Source organism: Lactuca sativa, chromosome 3 (assembly GCF_002870075.4).
Source record: "Lactuca sativa cultivar Salinas chromosome 3, Lsat_Salinas_v11, whole genome shotgun sequence".
Lineage (NCBI taxonomy): Eukaryota > Viridiplantae > Streptophyta > Magnoliopsida > Asterales > Asteraceae > Lactuca > Lactuca sativa.
The window spans coordinates 160,455,818-160,476,484 of record NC_056625.2 but is presented as its reverse complement, the minus strand read 5'-3'; the positions used below and the strand labels follow the sequence as shown (position 1 = coordinate 160,476,484).

At 41.4% G+C, this 20,667-nt stretch overlaps 1 protein-coding gene across 1 annotated transcript; it reads right to left on the bottom strand.

The window, feature by feature from the left end:
• Positions 1-16,543: 16,543 nt before the first annotated feature.
• Positions 16,544-20,373, bottom strand: LOC128132851 (uncharacterized). The gene is made up of 4 exons (XM_052769842.1): positions 19,960-20,373; positions 19,242-19,710; positions 18,718-19,154; positions 16,544-16,561 (listed from the first exon to the last, which is right to left on the bottom strand). Exons 1-4 carry the CDS (start codon positions 20,371-20,373, stop codon positions 16,544-16,546), a joined length of 1,338 nt encoding a protein of 445 aa, XP_052625802.1.
• Positions 20,374-20,667: the final 294 nt, after the last annotated feature.

Sequence of the window (20,667 nt, the reverse complement as noted above, 5' to 3'; positions counted from 1 at the left end):
TCCGAACCCGAACTCTCGTTTTCTGAGTCACTCGAAGAGGAAGCAATTACAAGCTTTCGCTTCGGTTGAGTCTTTCTTCTCTTCGGTTGCGGTGACTGGGCAGGTTTTGTTTGTTTCCTCTTCCTGGGAGAAGGACCTTTAGGAGCTTTGGTCACTTGCTTCCCTTTTTCCGCCTTTTTGCCCCTGTTAACCGGTTTGTCAGCATCATGGATGGACTTTAGCATTTCCGGTGTAAGTTGCCTAGGTCTAGTCACTTTGAACTCCTTAATCGTCTGGATGAGTCTGCTGTCCGAGGGAACATCGCCATACATTGTCTCCGGAATAGAGCCAATGAACGAAAACTTAGATGCATCAGAGACGATGATCTTCGTGGTATGAAAAGTACCGATCGAAGACATCGATGCACCTGCAGCAGTGGGAATATCGAATTTGTCCATCGCCCATTTTGTAATGAGAATCCAGAACCGGGCAAACGACACCTCAGAATGTCGTGATGAAGAAGAAAGGCTCTGGATGAGCTGTTGCCAGAGGACCAACCCAAAGTCTAAGTTGACTCCGTTGTAAACTGCATACATAATCGACAAGAACAGTCGACTAGAACCATCGGATCCTGAGCTCCGTTCAGATAAGCCTTTGAAGAGGACTGTAAACATGCCGTTCCACTGTGGCGGCAAGCAGGATTTCTTGAACTTCGCAACGGAGGTGAGCACCTCCGTGTACCCCATATTATAGAACATGTTGTACAGATGTCCAATCGGAATCGTGTCCGGATTGATTCTTGTAGGATCAGCAGCCAACCCTAGCAGTGTGCAGAATCTTTGTCGAGAAATGGAGGTCTTGTGATCAGCAACCTCGAAGAACACCCGCTCGACTGCTTTGTCATAATATGCAGTCGCATACACCTGCGAGAGAATCTCCATGGGCATAGACTCAATCCTAGAGAGAGCTGGAGCGATTTGTGAGTACTTCAGGTACTCGATGATCGGCGACATATAAGATTCGTATGCCAGAGGGTTTAGGTCGATCACCAAGCATTGGTGAGGACGTATGGGAAGGATGTGTGAGGTAGCATGGACTGAGGATGATTCTGCCATTGTTGAAGGTAGTAGAAGAAGATGAACAGTGAAGCTTTTGGGAGTTTTTGCTCTCTTGGAAATTCCAGATGCAGTAAAAAGGTAAATAGGAGTATAGACTGCCTTTTATAGTGGGTGAAAGGAGAGAGAAAAATCGTTGCAAATATTCTATGGAAATACGAAAGGGTTTCCGGAATGACAGATGCGTGACAGTTAAGGCATGCGATGATCACGTAGGAGAGAGAGTGTCAGATTCCTAGGATCACGCCGCCCAGCAAGCGCCGTTTCAGAGCATACCGTTTCAAATCCTCACGCGCCTTTAAGGGCCAGAGAGGTGTTGCTTGAAATTCGCACACGCGTCCATGATGTCAGTAAAAGAATGGGCGTTTCAAATTCACACGCGTCCCCTTGTTAACTGCCGTTTGAATTTTAATCCTTTGATCTCCCGCCTGAGTCAGCAACCCTTTATCTTATCTTTTAAATGGCATCTTTTGAATTAAATACCCACGTGGATGATTTTTGACCACAACTTGATAATTAACCACCAAAGCAATAATACAGCCTGTAATTATTAGTAACGGAATTTTGGAAAATCAAAGATTTTCGTGCGAAGAGTGGAAAAAGAAAAGAAATAAAACAACTCTTTTTAGGAATGACTGTGATGTCAACAATGACACGAAACAAATGATTCCGGGCACGAATCTCTTCCTTCAAGATCAAGAGAGACCTCAAAGTGTTAATGTGGATTCCCGTTGAATGACGATCAAACATTTATTAATAAATGTTGAAAGGCTTCTTTTAATTAGGCTAAGTAAGGGTGGCTTTCGCTTTGATTCAGCAATTCTAATCTTGAAATAAGAAAGAAAGTGAACAAAGTACTTGTGAGACCGGTGTAGTCTGTTGAATAAGTAGGTAAGAATTAATTTTAAATTGGCTTGGAAAATATAAAATCTCAGAAAAAAAATTAAAAACTGGATCCCAAGGGAAGAAATGTTATGGTGTTTAACAATTTCATAGGAATCACACAAAAATAAAAATTTGAGATTTCAGTAAGATACATCCGTCAATTCTTTGGTGAAAACTTGAGCAAATTTATTGTTCACCTTCAATTCAGAGTTGGTGTTGAATTTTGGGTTTCACTCAGCTCGTAGTGACACGAAACTGAGATCATAAACACAGTTGTTGTGTAAATATAAACCTCAGTGGTAATTTCTGAGAATCTCAAGGGTTACGTTGATGAAACGAATGTAATGGAGAAATGTAATGGAGATGGTGTAAGAAATTAAAGTACCTCTGCTGCGAAAATAAGGACCAAGCAGAAAACTCTTATCTCATGTGAGAAGAGAGTGAGGTAGCTCACGATTAGAATAAATGTGATAGCCTAATTGGGAAGACAAGGTTTGTTTATACCAAGTCATTAAGGCTATTACTCAGAATCTTTTGAGGCTTGGGACACATACAGCAACATGCTTCTAGGGACACTTAAGTAATGCAACAATTATATCCTCATAAACGAACGAACACACAAACAAAATTAAAAGAGAGAAATATTTTTGGAGTTTTGGAAATAGATATAAAAGAAAATAAAAAAAATTAAGCAAGAAAGAAAAGAATAACACTTAGAAAGAGAAAAAAAAACTTTGGAAAAATTTGGTAACCAAACCCGAACGTTCAGTTGGTTTCGGTTGGGAAAATTTTGAAAAACCGAACCCGAGCGTTCGGTTGGCTTCGGTTCAAGAAAATTTTGAAAAACCGAACCCGAGCGTTCGGTTGGTTTCGGTTTAAGAAAATTTTGAAAAACCGAACCCGAGCGTTCGGTTGGTTTCGGTTCAAGAAAATTTTGAAAAACCGAACCCGAGCGTTCGGTTGGTTTCGGTTCAAGAAAATTTTGAAAAACCGAACCCGACCGTTCGGTTGGTTTCGGTTCAAGAAAATTCTGAAAAACCGAACCCGAACCTTCGGTAGGTTTCGGTTTTGGAAAATTTTAGAAAACCAAAGAATTTAGACATGCAATCAGAAAATACTATTAACAATAAGATAAACAACTTTGTACAAGAAATATACAACCAAGAAAACTACCTTTGTGGTGATGAGCGAGTTAGATGATTTAACCGATCCTGAACGTTCGGTCAATTTTGCTTCTTACGTTTGAGGTTGAGAGGTAGTTTGAGGTACTGACTCTGATTCCATCATACCTAGCCCTCGCAATATTCTGTTGAATGATGCTTCAGGAAGAGCTTTGGTAAAGACGTCAGCCAGTTGATCAGTGGTTCTTACAAAGTGTACTTCGACGTTTCCATCTTCCACGTGATCTTTGATGAAGTGATACCTCAGTGCTATGTGTTTGGTTTTAGAGTGTTGCACTGGGTTATGACAGATCCTAATTGCACTTTCAGAGTCACAATATAGTGGGATCTTCTTCATATTGAGTCCATAGTCTCGAAGTTGACTTTGGATCCAAATCACTTGAGAGGTGCAGGATGCAGCGGCTATGTATTCCGCTTCGGCAGTAGACAGCGACACGCACGTTTGTTTCTTGGATTGCCAGCTAACCAACTTCCCGTCAAGGAATTGACAGCCGCCAGTGGTGCTTTTTCTGTCGAGTCCACATCCTCCAAGGTCAGCATCTGAATAGGCTTGAACGAAGAAGCCTGAGTTGGAAGGATACCATAGACCTAAGGAGGCAGTTCGCTTGAGATAATGTAAAATGTTCCTCACTGCAAGCATGTGAGGTCCGCGTGGGTTTGCCTGAAATCTAGCACAGTAACACAAAGAAAACATGATGTCAGGCCTGTTAGCAGTAAGATACATTAATGAGCCTATCATTTGACGATAGAGCATGATATCAACAGCCGGTTTGTCTAGAGATGGAGTTAGCTTGGTGCTGAATGCCATTGGGACTTTGACTTTGGAGTCTCCCATCATACCAAACTTTGCTAGGAGAGTCTTCGTGTAAGCTTCCTGATTGATAAAGATGCCTTCGGGTCCCTGTCTAATATTTAAACCAAGGAAAAAGTTAATAGGACCCATTGAGCTCATTTCAAATTTAGTCTCCATCAGCTTTTTGAATTCAACTGTTAGGCTGGGATTCGTTGATCCAAAGATGATGTCATCGACATAAATTTGAACTATCATAAGGTGGTTACCTTCCGTTTTGCGAAAGAAGGTTGGGTCAACCGAACCTTGTTTGAATTTAGACATCTTTAAGAATTTAGTTAGCGTTTCATACCAGGCCCTCGGAGCTTGTTTGAGGCCATACACAGCTTTATCCAGAATGTAGCAATGATTTGGATATTTTTCGTTCACGAACCCAGGAGGTTGCTCCACATACACTGTTTCTTCGAGTTCTCCATTAAGAAATGCACACTTGACGTCCATTTGGAAAACTTCAAAGTTTTTGTGAGCAGCATAAGCAAGAAATATTCTTACAGATTCCAATCTAGCTACAGGAGCGAAAGTTTCTTCATAATCAATCCCTTCCTCCTGACAATATCCTTTTACAACCAGACGAGCTTTGTTCCTTATAACGTTCCCTTCCTTGTCCATTTTATTCCTAAAGACCCATTTGAGACCAACAACCGAGGCATCTGGAGGAGTTGGAATGAGGCGCCAGACTTTGTTCCTTTTAAATTCGTTCAGTTCGTCTTGCATCGCTTGAACCCAATCGGAGTGATCGAGAGCAGTGTTAACTGTCTTTGGTTCAACTTTTGATACGAAAGAGTTAAACATACAAAACTCAACTTTGGAAAATAAGGATGTCTGTTTTGCCTTCAGTTGTGATCGGGTCAGAACCTTTTCAGAGACATCACCAACCACTTGAGAGATAGGATGATCTCTGGTCCATTTGGTGAGAAGAGGGTAGTTTGGATCAAAGGTGGGGTCCAGTTCAGCGTTGATCATTTCTTCTAGCTCGGATTGGCTTTCGTAGTCGAGCGTCATATTAGCTTGCTCCCCCTCGATAGATGAGCTTTCTGGAATGTTTGGAGAAACTTGAGGTCCAGAGGTTTCTTGTGGTGCTTGGTATTCAGGCATTGATGCACCTTCGGTTGGTGAAGCACTTTCGGTTGGAGAAGTACTTTCGGTAGCAGTTGTAGAGCTTGGCTCCCCCTCAACATGTGAGCTTGGCTCCCCCTCGACTGAAGCATCGTTGGATGGAGGTTCATCAGAATTCAATCCTCTTTCGTTCATTCTCCTGGCAGCTTCTTCGACAATTTGCTTCATATGGTCTACCTTGTTGTCTGCTGCGCCTGCTTCTGAGAGAGTAGCTTTTTCTGGTTCGTCAAATAGCTCCATAAACTTCTCGAATAGATTAGCGATTGAGACTGTGACCTGACAAGTTTGAGGAAAGATTTCCCCAGCGGTGTCTTGTTTGGCCTGTAGCTTTTTGACATAGCTATCGTCAAAAGTCACGTAATAGGTCTCTTCGATTTTTCTCGAACGCTTGTTTAGGACTCTGTATGCTTTGGAAGTGAGAGAGTAGCCCAGAAAGATTCCCTCGTCGGCTTTGACATCGAACTTGTTGCGGTGTTCTTTAGAGTTAAAGATGAAACACCATGAGCCGAACACGTGGAAGAATTTCACTTTGGGCTTCCTGTTGTTGAGAATCTCATAAGGTGTGAGCATGAATCGCTTGTTGAGATAGGACCTGTTCTGTGTAAAACAAGCAACATAAATTGCATCAGCCCAAAAATAAAGAGGTAAAGAAGCGAAACTTAGCATAGTTCGGGCAGCTTCACACAAAGATCGGTTTCGTCTTTCGACAATTCCATTCTTTTGAGGTGTGTAGGGAGCTGAGAAGTTGTGACTTATTCCCTTTTCTGCTAGAAATTCTTCAAATTCCCTGTTCTTGAATTCCAGACCATTGTCGCTCCTGATGTTGCGAACGACCTTCTTGAGCTGTACTTCAATCTGCTTGATGAACACTTTCAGCTTATGAGTCGCTTCAGATTTGAGCTTTAGAAAGAACACCCATGTAAATCGTGAAAAGTCATCAACAATAACAAGAATATACTTGCTACCACCGATGCTTTCGATAGATGATGGACCACACAAATCAATATGAAGTAATTCGAGTGGTTCAACAACTTTTGTGTTAATTATAGATGGATGACTTTGACGACTCTGCTTCCCCATTTCGCATGCAGCGCACAAATGATCTCTGTCGTACTTGAGCAATGGAAGACCTCGAACATGACCTCCAGTGACAAGTTTGTTGATATCTTTAAAGTTGAGATGAGAGAGTCTTCGGTGTCACAACCAGCTTTCGTCAGATTGTGCTTTTGATAACAAGCATATAGCTGGGTTTCCTTTGATGGGTTTGAGGTTTAGAGGAAACATTTCACCCTTACGTTTAGATTTGAGAATTACTTTCTTTGTCTTCTTCTCAATAATTTCAGAAACTTCATCGTCGAATGAGACTTTGAGACCTATACCTCCAACAAGCTGAGATACACTGATGAGGTTGTGTTGTAGTCCTTCCACATATGCCACCTTCCTTATAGTAAAATCACCATTAGTTATCATTCTGTATCCCTTTATGGTGCCGAAAGAGTTGTTTCCAAACTTGACGTTGCCACCATTTGAAAGAGACCTGTATTCCCTGAGTTCTTCTTTCCTCCCTGTCATGTGACGCGAGCAGCCACCATCGATGTACCATTCTTCGTCGAACTGCTCGTCACTTATAACCTGCAAAAATTAAGCAGATTTAGGAACCCAAAGTTTCTTGGGTCCACGTGAGCCTTTCACAGGAACAGGAATAGTAAGAGAGATGTCAACAAGATATGTTCGTTTTATGAGTGTTGTTTCATCTTTCTTTTTAATGGTAAAGACTTTGATTTTATTAGGATTAGGTGCGTTCGGTTTAGACTCTAGTTTGGATGCAGAAACTTTCTGTTTGCCCTTTTGTTCAACTGACGAATGAGATTTTTGAGAATGAACAAAATGAGCTTTAGAGCAAGATGGAGATGAATTGGAAGAATTAGAAGAATTAGATGAATGAGAAGGAGTGGGCTTAGATTGAGATGACTTCTTAGTTGGAGACTCTAGGTGACCCTTTTGCTTTTGATCATTGGTGGGACTGACTTTAGAGTTGTGATTTCCTTTGATTTCAGAAACGAACCTATGCTTTCAGTTGGAGTCGTTCTGTGAACCGAACCTTTTCTTTCGGTTGAAGTCATCCTTAGAACCGAACCTTTGCTTTCGGTTGGTATTCTTTTCCAAACCGAACCTTGGCTTTCGGTTGTTGTGGCTCTCATGCTTTTTGACAGGATTGTTCTCAAACTTCAGATTCTTGTCTTGATGTGAGAAATATGCATTCTGGGATTGCCAGAATTGTTTCCTTTCAGAGAGATTCTTCCTGTATCTCTGGTTCCTTTCACGTTTCTTATTCCTCATCTGCTTCGGTTGATGATGAATATTGGCTTTCATTTTCGGTTTCTCCTTGGCTGGTTCACTTTGAACTGTGGGAGTTTCACTTTGAACTGAGGAACTAGAGGGAATGTCTTCTTTTTCCGAACTTCCATTCTCTTGAGGAATGTCTTTCGTACCACTAGTACTTGACACATCGAAATTATCTGGCTTGTTCAGGGGTTCTGGTATGTATCTACCTTTACTAATCCATGAAGTCCTTTCTGACAAGCCCACCGTTTCATCTGCATTATCGATTGGAGCTGACCAGAAGAACTCATCGCAGCCATCAACATTATCTTCGTTTACAATTGTTGTGAGTTCAGCAGTCTGATGTTCGGTTACTCCAGTGACCTTGTACACTTGATTTGGAGTGGTCCGGACCTTTTGATATACAACCGCTTTTTCTGCTAAGGTCGGGGACTTTTGTTGGGTCAATCGAGCGAATTCCACTGAATTTTCAGAAATTCGATTCCTGTGGTTTTCAGGTTCGCTTTTTACAAATTCTGAGCAGTCAACCGTGTCCTCTACAGAAATTTCACTCATGTTGTCATCCTCATTAAGCTTAGATGCATTTTCAACATCAATTTTGTTTTCTGAGCTCAAGTTGGCGTTTAAAGAGTCAAATTTTTGTATGGTTTCGGTTCTCAGTTTAAGTCTATCATTTTCATCCAAAAGGTTTTTAAGCATGTCCTTGTGGTCCTTGGATTTAATGAAGGATTCAATTTTGTCCAGTCCATACATATAGGTCGGATTGACGTCATCAGATGATATCACACTCTCACAATTATAAGCTTCGGCATCAATTTCATCCTCCTTAAACTCAAGGAAGGGCAAAATCATGCGATGAATCTTTTGGCCTATTTCACAGTCCAAGTGAAGCTGAGTAATATTAGTATAAAGACATTTTGCAATCAAACAAAAAACATTACGTTGTTTTAACAACTTTAAATTGTCTCTTTGCAAATAAATGTTTTCATCTTTTATTTTAACTAATTCAGACTCCTTCAACTCGATCCACATGCGCCGCTCCTCACTCTTCGAAGACGCCCTGCTTAATTGATCAGTTAGGTTAGAACTGGTGACTCGAGTTTGAGTTAAACTACTATCTAGATGAGAAATTCGTGAATTAACATTTTTTAGTTCTTTTTCATATGAGGATTGTGGTACTTTAAATGAAACAAAAACCGATTGTACCTTCTTGATCAGTTCATCGAGCTCATTCAACTGCACGCTGAGCGGTTTGGCCGTAAAGCACATATCCTGATGTTCCTTCGGTTCATTGCTTCCACCATTTGTGTTGTATCCCCTCATCTGAGATACATCGGACACCATGAAGCACCTTCCTCCACTGCTCTCCTTTTTCGCCACACAAGCCTTTCCATGGGAAGGCTTCCTCACTTCATCGTCTTCTGAGTCGGTTGACCAAACTTCTACTCCACCGAACTCGTCATCAGCAACCGAACCCTGTACAATTAGAGCATTCACGGAAGGGTTAGCGGTAGATTTCTTCTTCCTCATCTCATCAAGCTTCATCTGCAGCAAAGCTTCCTCATCCTTTTCCTCATCCTTTTCAGCCATCTTTTTGAGGACACAATCCTTAGCATAGTGGTTTTTCCCACCACAGTAGTAACAGCTTACTCCAGAATCACCATCTGCCTTCGGTTCCTTCTTGGGCTCTTCAACCTTCGGTTCATTGTTAACCTTTTCTGAACTATAACTCCCCTGCCAGTTTCGGTTTTTGTTGCTGGGGAATCTCTTCTTAATGAACCTCTTGGGGTTAGACACCATAATAGCATAATCCTCAGACGTGAGGTCATACTCCTCCAAGTTGAGGTCTTCATCCTCCATCACAGCTTTACTTTTTGACAGGAGGGCCAGTGAACCTAGGCTTGAAACAACGTTCTTTTCCTGCAGCACAATCTTCTCCTGGGACTTGAGAATACCCACCAGTTTCGCCAAAGAATATGATTTAAACTGCTCATGGGCTTTAACTGTTGACACCACTGCTCTCCAATCTGTCCTTAGACCATTTAAGAACGTAACCTTCTGCTCGATAAGCTTCCTTTCGATGTCATGTTTGATCATCTTGCTAAGAAGATGATCGAAGCGATCGAATGTCTGGGTCACAGTTTCTTCGGCTCCTTGCCTGAATTCTCCAAACTCAGATAAGAGCAAGGTTTGGATAGAATGTTCAAGATCCTCGTCTATAGAGTACAGTTCACGAAGTCTATCCCAAACTTCCTTTTCCGTCATGCATGAGCTTACCAACCTGAAAGTGTCGGACTGAAGGGCGAATCTGATCAATCTTAACGCCTTGATATTGCACTGGAATTTATCCTTTTCATCTTGCGCAATATCTTTAACATCCTTCAGCAGATCATTGTACTCCTTTTGAGTTTTGATAATCCTCGACGTTGCAGAGTGAGAAAACGGTCCATTGATAATTGCTTCCCATATGAGGTATCCATTATCCTCAGATCCTATAACATAGTCTTCGAAGTGATGCGCCCAAACTTCATTATCATGGGTATATAAGATGGGAATCTTCGTGGTTGAACCAATGCTGTTGGAAATATTGACGGGATTCGATTGCGACTCATCCATAATGATCGAATAACCTGTTTAAAGATCAGACTTGTAATAAATCAGATTAGGGCAAAACAATAAATATCAAGATATGTCAATAATGAGATGACGGCTCAATAAATATCATTAATTGCGGAAAAACCCTAATTGAAACCTTTTCACAGAAAAGAAGTGTATCGATTACACAGCCTCTTGCTCTGATACCAATTGAAGAGATTAAAACTAAATCCGGAAGATCGATTAGATCTTAAACAGGTAAATAAATATTAAACAGCAAGAATGAATGCAAAACAAAGAACAACTCAAGGATGAATCAAACGTGTCGAATGATTATAAAATAACCCTCAGAAGAGCTCGATTAAGAACATCAACTGTAGAGGGTTGGAGGTTTACAAGAACGATAAAGAAATCTGTGATACTATCGTAATAATCTCTAAATCCTTAACCTAATATGCATGCAAGCATATTCTTATATAGTAACCTTACAAGCTCATGGTTGGACAGGCCCAAAACCGGAGCACAAAATAAATGGACTAACAGCCGAGCCCAATGACGCAATCTTCAAACGAATCTTCAACCCAACACATACATATAAGTGGGATTAACATCATCTGAAGATACAATGCTTTAACAGTTGTATGCTTCGGCATCAATTTCATCCTCCTTTAGCTCAAGGAAGGGCAAAATCAGACGATTTATTTTCTGGTCTTTGGACTTTATAAATGATCAACTGGCCGACATCTTCACCAATGCCCTTCCTGAAGCAAGTTTCAATAATATCCTACAAGGCCTAGGTATGATGGAATCGGAGTCAGTACCAAAAACACCTTCTCAAAACTAAAAGTTGGAAGCGAAATGAACTGAACGCTCGGTCTATTTCGGGCTCGGTTCACGCGGGAACCGAAATGAACCGAACTCTTGGTCTATTTTGGGTTCGGTCCCACTGCACTTGATTTCGCTTATCTCAAAAAGGTGATGTCTTTGGTTGTATGTTTTTGTACAATTGTTTTCCAAAAATCCAAAAATATTTTTTTTATGGAACCAAAATGAACCGAGCGTTCGGTCCATTTCGGGTTCGGTTCAAAAAAAATTTCTGTTTGGTTTGTTTTGTTTTTCTTTACAAAAATATCAAATAAATTTCAAAAATATTTCCTTTCTTTTTGTCTCTAGTTCTGTTTATGTTAACAGTTTATGGAATATCGATGGGGCAGGTACCATTCTCACACTTTATACTAGCTAAGTGTCCCTAGAAGCATGCTGCTGCATGTAGTTGTAGCATATCAATGGATTTTTCTTGCCCTGACCCGTTTGTAAAGCTGTTTGTTCCTCCTCCTGACCCGTTGTTGCTCATTTGAGCCATCGCTGCGGTTACAGCGGCGGTTACAACAGTTTGGAACATAGCAACATCCATAATTGGAGGATGTGGTGGAGGTGGTGTTGGAGTTGAGTTTTTGCGTGCTGATCTACGAGGAGGCATGTTCTGGTAGAGAAAATAAGAATGAATACTATAAGTTTCTAATATTTTGACAATCGTGTGCTACAGGGTTAGTTGTATTTTGTAATTGGTTTTGACTTTAGTTTATGGTTTCAAGGTAGGTATAGTAATTTAGTTAATCCCATAAGTTTCAAGAGGTATATAAAGAAGTACTTCATATTTATATATATGTAGCACCTAATGTGTGTTACATTATGCTTCATGTTTTAGGAAAATTTCGACCTATGTAGAGGTCTCCGATTACAGATACAAAGGAAATAAGAGAAAACTTTATCCGAGGTCCTATGCTATATCAAAATTGTTGGAGTTGAGCAAGTTTTACTTGCGGCGTGTTGTACGTTTGGAGCTGGATTCGGCATCCGACTGCTTGACCCCCATCAGGCGCCTTTCAAAATCTGCTAGTTGTTCTTTCACCTCTCTTATTTCTGCTAGTGCTATCACCATATGATTCTGATGCGTCCCTGTGTAAATTTGGATATTTTCATGTAGTCCTTCCAGACGACGGATGTCTGCGACATTACTTTGTGTAGCAGCATTGATCTCGCGAACTCTGGCTGCTTGTTTATCCGCATGGTAGTTCTGGGTAGCTATAGTGCCCACAATAACAGGAAGTGCTCGATCAGCTGAGCCTCCCCCAATAACATTGTAAAAATCTCGAAACATGCTGAAAGGAGGGCGTACACCTAGTTGGCGGCTCCAGTAATCGAGGTGGCTTCCCCACATGGGAATGGGTCCCGGTTGATATGGTCTGATTTCGGGAGGATGAGGGATGGGAGGGTCGATTACTTCCGGCTCGGAGTCTGTTCCACTAGTAATTTCCTCGACCTCCTTGTCGACATCGAATTCCTCCCCGACTTCGACTTCGAGTTCTTTTTCGACTTCCTCTTCGATTTCCTCCGGGTCTTCCTCCGGGGCTTCTTCTATCCAGCCGCCGTTGCCTTGGTTTGGGTAGTAGGGATCTCCCGGTAAATGGAATCCGGCCATTTGTCTGTACTAGGATAGAGGCATGAGAATTTCATAAGAAAAGAAATTTCTATTTAACGACATCCTACTTTTAACTATATCTTACGGAGCGCAAGTTCTTCATTGTACTATTATTTATAACAATACTCTTCTATTATTTCAAATTGACGAATCTAAAATAATTTTATTTGGTAAGTTTTTGGCTTGTTGTCCGCTACGACCATTCCTTGACGTACATTGGTCAAATCCAGGATAAATATAGTTGACCAGGCTATATTTATTCTCGATTTGATTACATACCCCGAGGCCCAATCGTAGTGTCGCAACTTGCCTTAATACTTTTTAGAAAACTTGTCCTGATACGAGACTAATACATGCGAGTAAAAATGTATATTTTTAAAAGAAAATATATTGTTTATGAAAACTTTTTGTCAGAGGCTTTTTGGTCCCCTTTGCATTTATAGTTTGTATGTCTTATGTGGTTCGATATACTTAGTTCACCATAAACAATGCTCTGATACCAATCTGTCTCACCCCCAAACCAGAATGGCGGAAACATTCGGGGGTGGATGACTTCACGTAGTATCACAACAATTGAGTATTGTAAACAAAGTAACACAACCATCATATATATAATAAAAATGTATATTGTTGTGTTATACATATTTGCAAAAGAATATTACAATATGATGATATAAATGTTTAATAATAAACGTCCTTAGCGTTCCTTCTTCAAAAGTTGGTGGTTACCTGTATTACTGATTCCCTGAGAAATACAAGTGGTTTCGAAAAATTGTCAACAATTAAGTTGGTGAGTTCATAAGTGTTTTGTATTGAAAACTATGTCATTGGTATGGTTATAAAACTCACATGAAAGTATAAAAACAAGTTTGATTTACGAGATTCATACATGCATTCAGTATTTACATTATTTTGGAACACAAAGTTTATCTTTATCATTCAAGTACGAAAAATACTAACGCACTCCAAATTTTGGGAACTTTTCAAACAATATATAGAAAATATTGGATTTTCTGAAAAATCCGTTGATATGCTACAACTGTAAAAAGCCAGGGCATCATTGGAAGTGTGAGAATGATACCTGCCCCATCGATATTCCATAAATTAAATTAAAACAACTGAAATAGTCATAACATAATCCATCAACTTAATAATCATATAAAATAAGTGCGGAACTAATAATAATAATAAGGTCCCAACAAAATAAGTAGTAGCGATGTCCCGATGCTCCATGTCAAGCCTTAGCCTCTTTTATCTTAACACCTGAAAATTTATAAGGGAAAAACGTAAGCACGAAGCTTAGTGAATTCAAACACAGACATTGTACTAACATTCATATTTACTAGCCCTAATCCATTTTCCAATTATAATTATATGATAAAGGAAAAGAACGAATCAATGTCTATATTACAAGAAGGACTTGTAGGTTTGAACCGCACCGGGAAGATCCCGTATCATTTGGCCCTAATCACCGCACCTCACGAAGAGTATTACGTTGGTGATCTTACCTACTTACTACACCGGTAAGTCCATATCCTTTGGTGGTGTCCCCATATCCATAATTAGTTACATACAGTGCACATGTACGAATTAAATCAATACTTATATAGCATGCTTTTATAATAAATTCAAATAATCACACACGAGCTAACTAGCAAACACAATCATCAATACAACGGTGTGAGAGAACTCACCTTGAGTGAGTAGTAAGGATAGCTAAGAATCAAATAATGCTACCAAGCTTGAGCAAACTTCAAAACCTCACCTAGGAAGGACTAAAGGTTAGAAAGGAGAAGTAATGAAGCTATGAGTTGAGAAAAGAGTAATCACAGCAAGGTCTCTAAAACAGACCTGCTGTTCAAAACGGATTTACTCCAAAATCTAAAACAGAAACATAGCTTTAACTAAATTTTATAGAAAACTATGATTGCTCAGGATTCCACCACTATAAAGAACTCATTCTAACTCCAAAAGATGAATTAAATATGAATTTTACAAAATGGTGTATCACTTCTGTCACCAACAATACAGTCAAGTGATGTTGGCCAATTCTACCCAACTTGTGAGTAGAATTCGTCCAAAACAAAATTAAGAGAAGTAAAGGACATACAAGTGAAAGTCTCAGAGTTGGAATTGAATGAAAAGAATCTCTCAAACTCCAGATATAAAATTCACATTGTGGACAATCACAGCACTAGAAAAAGCTGGTGACTTCCCACTGACCTAGAGTGTGGATCCATTCTTACCAATTTTTATTTGGAAATAACATCCCATATTCTCCAGATCTTAAATTAATAACATAAGGAACATATAGAAACTTGGAATCACTTTGGATCCTTTTCCAAGCCTTAGAAATGATGAAAACAAAATGACATATCAGAACGGACCCGGATCAGACCTAACAGAAAAGATGCCATTATTTCACATAGATAAAGCCCTTATCAGTGAGGTTTGCCTGCTTAAGAAAGTTTGCCAACTAAAATTTTGAACTTTTAAAACTGGTGTGGGGTCCGTTTGAGTTCTAGAGCTCCAGATATGATTTTTACAAAATGACTACAGATCTGATGGAAAACAGAATCGTAGCCACCCGTGATTCCTTTTTGGCTTATCCATCCTTCTCCTTTTGAAACACATTTTAACATGTGTTCATCATCCCAATTCAGTCCCCATGATAATGGTGGTACTAAAAAGGGTTAGGGAGCATTAGGATTTCATTTATCCACAAGGATGTAATAATAATCAACATGAAAATAAACATAAGCACATAAAATCATCATTCTCCCTTTTAGGGTTTCCATGATCTTTTGCCACATGTAATCCCCTAGATCCATCATCCACCATATATGGGGTGAAGATAGGATCTTGAGATGATGTATAACATACAATTACAAATCAAATAAGAAGGAGAAGTGAAGATGAAATCATAAAACTAGAACAACGTTATGAATCAAGTTGTAAGAAAGGATAAGGAGGTTCATACCAATACGAATCAAGGCTGGAAATGAACAAGAATTAAGCTCCAAACAGCCCCTTGGCTGCTCTTGTCCCAAAGAGAGAGAGAGAGAGGGACGATGTTTGAGAGAGAGAGGGAGGGTTTAGAGTGTTTTCCTTGTGTGTGTTCCAAATGATTCAATTAACACATTAAGTACTATTTACTAGATGGACTTTGAAAATAGGCCCATAGCCCATGGACTTCAATAAAAGGAATTTACAAGATGATCAAAAGAGTCCAATAACATAAGAAATCAGACATTGATTAAATAAATTAACCCAAGGTTACAAGGATAATTAAATTAAAATAACCAAACGTACCGAGAAAAATTTGGGTGTTACAACTCTCCCCCGCTATGAACGGACTTCGTCCTCGAAGTCAACGCCTAGAAACAAATCCGGATAATGAGCCCGCATCTCGCATTCCGGTTCCCAAGTCCATTCCGAACCCTTCCTATGTTGCCACTGCACCTTAACTAGGTTTATAGTCTTGTTGCGGAGAGCTTTCGTCTTTCGTTCTAAAATAGCGATTAGTTTCTCAACATAATTGAGACGCTCGTCAATCTGTATGTCCTCCAGTGGTATCACAGCAGTCTCATCAACAACGCATTTTCATAACTGAGACACGTGGAACGTATTATGAATTTGACTAAGCTCGTCAGGAAGCTCTAAACGGTAAGCCACCTTCCCCACACGGGGTATGACCTTGTAGGGTCCAATGAACCGGGGTCCGAGCTTTCCCCGCTTTCGAAATCGAATGACACCTTTCCAGGGGGAGACTTTAAGCAACACATAATCTCCCACCTAGAACTCAAGATTGGAGTGTCTTTTGTCGGCGTAACTTTTCTAACGACTGCTCGATGTGACCAAATGATCCCAAATCACTTGGATTTTCTCCGTAGTCTGTAGTACGATATCGGTACTCCCAAGTACCCTCTGCCCAACCTCGCCCCAACAAATGGGCGTCCTGCAATTCCTCCCGTACAAGGCTTCATACGGAGGCATTTTAATGCTCGAGTGATAGCTGTTGTTATAAGAAAACTCAGCTAGATGTAGATGGTCATCCCAACTACCCCCAAAATCAATCGCACATGCCCTAAGCATGTCCTCCAAGGTCTGAATTGTTCGCTCACTCTGCCCGTCTGTCTACGGATGGAAGGCAGTGCTAAAATGTAATCGTGTGCCCAACTCCTCTTGAAACTTCCTCCAGAACCGAGAAGTAAATCGGGTGTCTCGATCGGAGACGATAGAAACGGGCACCCCACGTAATGAGACAATCTCCCGAACAAAGATCTCGGCTAATTTCTCTGCCGATGAGCTCTCCTTTATAGCCAGAAAGTGAGCACTCTTAGTTAAACGATCAACAATCACCGATATCGTATCGGCTCCTCGGGCAGTTCTAGGAAGTTTTGTAATGAAGTCCATGGTTAGATTCTCCCATTTCCATTCAGGAATCTCCAATGGTTGCAGCTTCCCATGCGGTTTCTAGTGTTCCGCCTTGACCTTCCGACAGGTCATACATTTTTCCACAAATCGAGCCAGATCATTCTTCATTCCATGCCACCAGTAAGCCTCCCGAAGGTCACGATACATTTTAGTAGCACCAGGATGGATAGAAAATTTTGACTTATGACACTCATCCATTAGGGTTTTCCGATTTCCTCCGGTATATGGAACCCAAACCCTACCGTAGCGAGTCAGCAAACCCCGCCCGTCTCGTTCCATATTAGGCAACTCTTTCCCAATCTTCTCACGCCTGATGTTTTCCTCCAGTATTGCCGTCTTTTGGGCGTCCCGGATTAGATCTAACAAAGACGACACCATCGTGATCCGGAGACACTTAGCTTGAATCGGTTCGGCAGATTGTTTACAACTGAGAGCATCAGCTACCACATTAGCTTTACTGGGGTGGTAGTGAATTTCACAATCATCATCTTTTACCACATCCAACCATCTGATCTGCCTCATGTTCAAATCCCGCTGCTCGAACAAATATTTCAGACTCTTATGGTCAGTGTATATGATAAACTTCACTCCATAGAGATAGTGTCTCCAAATCTTAAGAGCGAAAACAACAGCCCCAAGCTCCAAATCATGAGTGGGGTAGCTTCGTTCATGGGGTTTCAGCTGTCGGGAGGCATAGGCTATCACCCTATCTCGTTGCATTAATACAGCACCAAGACCCTGAAGCGATGCATCATAGTAAACCACCATATCATCAACCCCATCAGGTAAGGCCAAAATCGGAGCATCACACAATTGTTTCCTTAACTCATCAAACGCCAGCTGCTGCTCTGGGCCCCAAACGAATTTCACAGATTTCTTGGTCAATCAGGTGAGTGGTAAGGCGATTTTAGAGAAATTTTCAATGAACCTCCGGTAATAACCGACTAAACCCAAGAAACTGCGAATTTCAGAAGGTGTTTTTGGAATCTTCCATTGTTTAACCGCATCAACCTTGGCTTGATCGACCTTAATACCGTGTTTGTTTACTACATGCCCCAAGAACTGAACTTCTTTCAACCAAAATTCACATTTTGAGAATTTAGCATAAAGCCTCTCTCTTGCCAGAGTTTTCAGAATCTCCCGAAGGTGTTGCTCATGCTCCTCTTTGCTCTTAGAATAGACCAAGATATCATCTATGAACACTATGACCGAACGGTCAAGCATCAGTCTACACACCCGGTTCATGAGATCCATAAACGCTGCGGGTGCATTGGTGAGCCTAAAAGGCATCACCATGAAATCAAAGTGTCCATATCGAGTACGAAATGTTGTTTTCTCAATGTCTTCTTCACGAACCCGCATCTGATGGTAACTGGAACGTAAATCAATCTTGGAAAACCAAGACGCTCCCTGAAGCTGATCGAAAAGATCGTCAATACGTGGCAACGGGTACCTATTCTTTATCGTGCGCTTGTTTAGCTCCCTATAATCAATACACATTCGCTGGGATCCATATTTCTTCTTTACAAATAGAATAGGAGCACCCCAAGGCGAGCAGCTTGGCCGTATAAACCCTTTATCACTTAGTTCTTGAAGTTGATCTTGGAGCTCTTTCATTTCAGGTGGTGCCAAGCGGTAAGGAGATTTCGCTACCGGAGTCGCACCCGGCACCAAATCAATGCGGAACTCCACTTGCCGAATAGGTGGCAAGCCAGGGAGTTCCTCCGGAAAGACATCGCTGAAGTCGGAAACAATAGGAACGTCATCTAGTGCTATAGCAGAAGAGCAAGAAGCCATAGCCAGGCGGGGAATGTCCCCCTGAATAATAAGTTCTCCACCTCTAGGGTTTCGAACACGAACTTGCTTCTTACGACAGTGGATTTCCGCATCAAATGCATCAAGCCAATCCATGCCTACGATAACACAGAGCTCTCGCATTGCAATAGGGATAAGATCAATAGGGAATTCAACTCCAGAAAACTCGAGAGTGCAACCCCGATAAACATCGGTGACATAAATAGTGCGGTTGTCGGCAACTTCGACAACCATTGGGCGAGCCAATTTTCCAATACTACATCCCAAACGTTTAATAAACGTGCCAGATACAAAAGAATGGGTAGCACCGCTATCAAACATAACAACAGTAGGCATGGAATCTAGCAAATAAGTGCCTAATTTACCACATACAATCATGTAAACAATTCTAACTACCATTTATTAAATAATTGCAGGAGAGAAAAGAAAAAAAAGAAACTTACCTGGCACTGTCGCGGTAATCACCGGCTCATCTGCAGTCATCTGGTGAGCACGACCTCGTGACACCAAAGTGGGTCCCTTAGAAGACGATGCAATTGCAGGATTTGTACCCCCACTTCCTTTGCCAGCCTTCAACTTCGGGCATTCGGGCTTCTTGTGTCCCGTCTCGTTGCAGTGATAGCAGACGAGAGCAGCAGAATTAATCTGAGGAACTGCACTCGCAGGGGGAGCCCTACAATTCTTCCAATGATGCCCTGGCTTTTTACAGTTGTAGCATATCAACGGATTTTTCTCGCCCTGACCTGAAGACGGCCTATACTCATACCTTGACTTACCACCCTGCTTTTTCTTTTTCTGGGCATCTCCGTTTGTCTTGGAGGAGGTGTCATTGGCCTTCCTCTTGGACTGGGTCTGCAACTCGATTTCCCTCCTCCTCGCTGCATCCATGATCGCGGATAAAGTCGGGAACTCCTGCATGCTAACGAATTCCCGAATCTCGGTATGTAGAATGGTAGTGTATAGGCTGACCAACCAGGCCTCGTTCCCAACAAACGAGGGACAAATAGATAGCATCTCCAAGAGCTTGGCGTTCAGGTCGCTAACAGACTCGGTAGTTTGCTGTAAGGCCATGAACTCTTGCTGCATCCGCTGCTGCTCCACCTTGGGCACATATTGTGCCTCGAACCTCTCCACAAATTGGGCCCAATACAGGGCCCTCACTTCTTCCTCGTTTAATAGAGCGGTGATGGTGCTCCACCATGTCTTTCCCCTTTTTCGCAGCTGATTCATGGCGATCACAACTTTGTACTGGTCCGGACACCCAACAGTCATGAAGGCGCCCTCAACATCTGACACCCAGTGCTTATCAGCAACCGGGTCCGATTCACCGTTCCAAAGCGGAGGGCTACACTTGCTGAACTTCTCGAAGTAGTATGCCGAATCCCGAACGGGCGGAGCCGATAACGCTGCCCTGGGAATAGCTGTGAGGCGCTCATCCAGAAGAGCTTTGACCTGGTTGATTATGTCATTGGTCACGCCCGTGATTAGTTCATTGAAAGCATTTTTGAATTCCTCAGCGACAATATTCCTAACTTGCTCCATTTGGAGCTGATTAAGGCGAGCAGGCGGAGCCATCTGTATCCGTAGAAGGAGGAAAATATTTAGAAACAATTCAGCCTAGATATTTCTAGGAAGACGAAACACTCATCTTGCCAAAAATTTCTCAACCTTGCCCCGACCCAAAACCGGCACCGATGTTTCAAATAGTAGGGGCCCTTCTACTACCTTCCACACAAGTTCCAATTTCGCAATCGCGTCTAGTTTCAAAATTTCCAGCTCGCTCTAGCCGTTAATTTTACATCTCTCACACATGTTAAGATTAAATAAGTGTGTAATCTAGCATTTTAAGACGAGTAGAATCCAATTCAT